Source organism: Rana temporaria, chromosome 5, assembly GCF_905171775.1.
Source record: "Rana temporaria chromosome 5, aRanTem1.1, whole genome shotgun sequence".
In the NCBI taxonomy this organism is placed as follows: Eukaryota; Metazoa; Chordata; class Amphibia; order Anura; family Ranidae; genus Rana; species Rana temporaria.
This window is the reverse complement of record NC_053493.1, coordinates 411,859,346-411,864,638: the sequence shown is the minus strand read 5'-3', so window position 1 is coordinate 411,864,638 and position 5,293 is coordinate 411,859,346. Positions and strand designations below refer to the sequence as shown.

Sequence of the window (5,293 nt, the reverse complement as noted above, 5' to 3'; positions counted from 1 at the left end):
TGACATCGAAATGTTGTTTGGTTTACTGCTGACATTGTCTTTGTATAAACTTTTCATGTTTTTATGGATTTTTCTTATCTTACCTCCTTTATCATTATATGGTCTCACTGCCTCCTCTGCATATCTCCTCCAAAATTCGTTATTATTGCCTCCTCTCTCTTTAAGGGGTGAGTTGGGCCTGGAGTTCCACTTGTTTTTAAGTTTATTAAAAGTCAGCAGCTACAAAAAGTGCAGCTGCTGCCTTTTAATAAACAGACACTCACCTGTCCCACGGTCCAGCGATGTGGCCGCCCGGAGCCTTTCTCCTCTCCCTCTCCTTTCCGTGGCACCGGCATTACAAGTGTGGGCACCCCTGGCTGTGACAGCTTGCGGCATCACAGCTGGGTGCTCACTGAACGTGCACGAGTCGCGATGCGCCTTCTCAGTGGCCAGGCAATCTTCTCGGACCTGTGACATGTCCCAGGAGATTGCAGGGAGGAGGAGTCACCTAGGCAGCCGAGCGGAAGTGGGAGCTGGGTACCTGTCAAAACTAGGCACCCGCTACCCCCACAATAAATGACATGCCAAATGTGGCATGTAAGGGGGTGAGGAGTGCTTAAAGCAAAAGATCCACTTTTGGGGAGAGCTCAGCTTTAAAGAGAGCCAGAAAGCTGCTAATTGAGGACCTCAATTCTTCAAATATTAGTTGCCTGGTTGTCATGCAGCTTTTTGAGTCAAGCAGACTTTTTTAGAACAAATATATTGATCAAAAGTTCTCACTTATTTCTAAATATATTTCGCTGCATGTCACTTTCATGGAACCAGGAAACCAGAAATTTCCAAAAGAAGGTCACCAACATCATCCATATATCTCTCAGGACGGGTTTCTTTTAACTTTGAAAATTATTTTCTCTTAAACACAAAATACAAAAAGCATAAACATGCCAATATCTATTCACACTGCATTATATAACCCAGTTTTAAAGTTTAAAATCAATACAATATGTAAATAAAAAAGCGGAGATCAATTCACAAATGTAGGACTAGATCCCTTTAATTTATAAACATTTTCTTTATCTACAAACTTCCTCAAGATAAAAGCTGCAAGACCAGCTCAGCCCCACCCTGTGCCGAGGAATGTGAGACGCCCTTTAGATTTTCGTTGTCGGAGACTTTTTCGTTAAATTTCTCTCTTCTGCTGTCAGCGATGGCGTCTGCTGATGTGAGACAGGAGCTGGACTGTTCCATCTGTCTGAACATTTATACAGATCCTGTAAACCTGAGATGTGGACACAACTTCTGCCGGGTCTGTATTGATTGTGTGTTGGATACACAGGGGGGGTCTGGAGGATATTCCTGTCCTGAGTGCAGAGAAGAGTTCCGGGATCGGCCTGTACTGCAGAGGAACATAACACTGCGTAACATAGTGGGGGCTTTCCGATCTACTCAGCTGGAAGAAGGAAAGACTGGAATCTTCTGTACTTATTGCTATCACTCTCCTGTACCTGCTGTTAAATCCTGTCTGATGTGTGAAGCTTCTCTGTGTCATAATCACCTGAGAGTCCACAGCAAGGCACCAGAACATGTCCTAACTGATCCCACCACTTCCATGGAGAACAGAAAATGCTCCATCCACAGGAAACTTCTTGAATATTATTGTACTGAGGACTCTGCCTGTATCTGTGTGACCTGCAGTTTGGCCGGAGAACACCGAGGACACAAAGTGGAGACTCTGGATGAGGCCTCTGAGAAGAAAAAAAAGAAACTGAAAAATGTTCTGCAGAAACTGATGACAGAGAGAGAGGAGATGGAGAAAAGGGTCCAGAGTCTGCAGGACCGCAGGAGAAAAGTACAAGAAGAATCAGCCGGTCTAACAGAGAGAGTCACTGCCCTGTTCATAGAGCTCAGGAGACATCTGGATGACCTGGAGAAGAGAGTCCGGAGAAACATCACCAGTCAGGAAGAGCGGATCTCATTTTCTGATCTGATCCATCAGCTGGAAATAAAGAAGAAGGATCTGTCCAAGAAGATGGAGGACATTGAGAAGCTGTGTAACATGACTGACCCACTGACTGTCCTACAGGAATCAGACACAGGGGACTTGTGTGATACTGAGGAGGGAGATAATGAGGACAGAGAGAGACATGATAGACTCCTCCATGATGGAGGGGATCTGGATGTGTCTGGAATCTCACACACATTACTCACAGGGTTATCTGATATGATAAATGGGGGATATGTATACTTCTATATACAGGAAGCTTCAGACATATTACTGGATGTGAACACAGCTCATAATAAGCTACAGATATCAGATGACATGAAAACTGTATCCAGGTCAGATATAGAGCAGAATTGTCCAGAAACACCGGAGAGATTTCAGTGGTGGCCCCAGGTATTAAGCAGTCAGAGATTTTCCTCGGGGCGGCATTACTGGGAAGTGGATGTCAGTAAGTCAGAACATTACAGCGTCGGGATGTGTTATCCCAGTATAGAGAGGAAAGCAGGAGGAGTGCAGGCAGGGATTGGATATAATAACAAGTCTTGGGGGTTGTTCAGGGGTAGAGGTGAGTGTTATCTATTTCATGATAATAAAACAATCAGAATATCTCCCAATCTCTCCAGTAACAGAGTCAGGATCTATGTGGATTATGAGGCTGGGCGGCTGTCCTTTTTTGATCTGTGTGACCCGATCAGACACCTCCACACCTTCACCACCACCTTCACTGAGCCCCTCCACGCCGGGTTATGCACATGGAAAGGTCGTATAAAACTATCTGGGGGGGTCAGGAGACCTGTAAAATGATCGTATTACAGGAAATCTGAGCTGAATCTGATGAAATCTGGTGAGAAATGTGAATCTGGTTCATAGGATGACACAGTTTGTACAGATAACATATTTCTTCAATCGGTGGATCTGGTAGATCTCAGCACAGGAGAGTCTCCTCCATCATCTATCACCTCCGCATCCAATGGGGGAGATTTACTAAGACTGGAGAGTGCAAAATCTGGTGCAGCTCTACATAGAAACCAATCAGCTTCCAGGCTTTTTTTTTTTTCAAACTGAGAAGCTGATTGGCTCCCATGCAGAGCTGTACCAGATTTTGCACTCTCCAGTTTTGGTAAATCAACCTCAATAAGACATGGGAGGATTTTTTTAGGGGGTTTATTTAGCGTTAGGCTGACCATACACTTTATAATCTAATTTTACAATCTCCTTTAGATCTACCATCAGTGGTGGGGAATACAGGCCGGCCTGATATCAACTACCTCTAAGTAGTCTAAAATCAGGCCGGCCCGTATACTAAGTTTGTCTTCATATGATATAGCTTGGGTAAAACTAACGGTGATTTGTTTGTATAGTGTATGGCAGCCCTCAAAATTTACACTCGCCGCTCGCATTTTGCGAGTAAATTTTGAGGGCTGGCGAGTGTCTGGCTGGCTGCTTGGGAGCAGGGGGGCGAGCGAGGAGAGCAGAGCAGAGCCGCCGCGGCGTTCAAACCGCGGGGAACATTACAGCTTTCAATTCAATAGCTGTGTTCCCCGCAGCGTGCGTCTTATACAGCCCCTCCCCTCCGGGAAACTTTGATAGGCAGAGCACCCATCCCAGTATTGGATGGATGATCTGTCCATCAAAGTTTCCCGGACAAGAGGGGAGGGGCTGTATAAGACGTGCGCTGCGGGGAACAGAGCTATTGAATTGAAAGCTGTAATGTTCCCCGCGGTTTGAACCATTCGGTGGCGGCTCCTCCTCTCCTACCCAGCACAGGTAGGATATGGGGGGGGGGAAGAACTCTGGCTAATATGTGTGTGTGGGGGGGGACTGGCTAATATGTGTGTGTGTGGGGGGAACTGGCTAATATGTGTGTGTGGGGGGGAGAACTCTGGCTAATATGTGGGGGGGGACTCTGGCTAATATGTGTGTGTTGGGGGGGGGAGAACTCTGGCTAATATGTGTGTGTGGGGGGGGGCTGGCTAATACTAATATGTGTGTGTGGGGGGGGGACTGGCTAATATGTGTGTGGGGGGGAGAACTCTGGCTAATATGTGTGTGGGGGGGACTCTGGCTAATATGTGTGTGGGGGGGACTCTGGCTAATATGTGTGGGGGGGGGAGAACTCTGGCTAATATGTGTGGGGGGGACTCTGGCTAATATGTGTGGGGGGGGGACTCTGGCTAATATGTGTGGGGGGGAGAACTCTGCCTAATATGTGTGTGTGGGGGACTCTGGCTACAATATGTGTGTGGGGGGGGGGGGCTCTGGCTGCAATATGTGTGGGGGGGAATCTGGCTGCAATATGTGTGGGGGGGGACTCTGGCTGCAATATGTGTGGGGGGGGGCTCTGGCTGCAATATGTGTGGGGGGGGGACTCTGGCTGCAATATGTGTGTGGGGGGGGGGCTCTGGCTGCAATATGTGTGGGGGGGACTCTGGCTGCAATATGTGTGGGGGGAGGACTCTGGCTGCAATATGTGGGGGGGGGGACTCTGGCTGCAATATGTGTGTGGGGGGGGGGGACTCTGGCTGCAATATGTGTGGGGGGGGACTCTGGCTGCAATATATGTGTGGGGGGAGACTCTGGCTGCAATATGTGTGTGGGGGGGGGACTCTGGCTGCAATATGTGTGGGGGGGGGACTCTGGCTGCAATATATGTGTGGGGGGAGACTCTGGCTGCAATATGTGTGGGGGGGGGGAGACTCTGGCTGCAATATGTGTGTGGGGGGGAGACTCTGGCTGCAATATGTGTGGGGGGGGACTCTGGCTGCAATATGTGTGGGGGGGGACTCTGGCTGCAATATGTGTGTGGGGGGGAGACTCTGGCTGCAATATGTGTGGGGGGGGACTCTGGCTGCAATATGTGTGGGGGGGGACTCTGGCTGCAATATGTGTGTGGGGGGGGACTCTGGCTGCAATATGTGTGTGGGGGGGGACTCTGGCTGCAATATGTGTGTGAGGGGGACTCTGGCTGCAATATGTGTGTAGGGGGGGGACTCTGGCTGCAATATATGTGTGGGGGGGACTCTGGCTGCAATATGTGTGGGGGGGGGACTCTGGCTGCAATATGTGTGGGGGGGGGGACTCTGGCTGCAATATGTGTGGGGGGACTCTGGCTGGAAAATGGGGACATTTTGCTGCATTGGTAGACATGGGCAGGCTGAATTTTTGGGCACGGATTAAGTTGTTGTTAATATTTATTACTTAATTATACATAAAACATTTAAGTGTCATTTCATGAGATAATTTATGAGGGCGTGTCTAGGGGCGGGATTAGGGGCGGGACATGGTAGGGGTTGGGCGGGGCAACTGGTGGTG

The 5,293-nt window shown here is 48.8% G+C and overlaps 1 protein-coding gene across 1 annotated transcript; it reads left to right on the top strand.

Annotated features, from left to right (window-relative positions):
• Window positions 1-1,140: 1,140 nt before the first annotated feature.
• Window positions 1,141-3,010, top strand: LOC120941571 (E3 ubiquitin-protein ligase TRIM58-like). Its single transcript, XM_040355051.1, has one exon. It carries the CDS (start codon window positions 1,187-1,189, stop codon window positions 2,783-2,785), a length of 1,599 nt encoding a protein of 532 aa, XP_040210985.1. The 5' UTR covers window positions 1,141-1,186; the 3' UTR covers window positions 2,786-3,010.
• Window positions 3,011-5,293: the final 2,283 nt, after the last annotated feature.

Bases quoted from the DNA above. Each gene is read 5' to 3' on its own strand.
- LOC120941571 (XM_040355051.1), top strand. From the start codon at position 1,187: ATGGCGTCTGCTGATGTGAGACAGGAGCTGGACTGTTCCATCTGTCTG.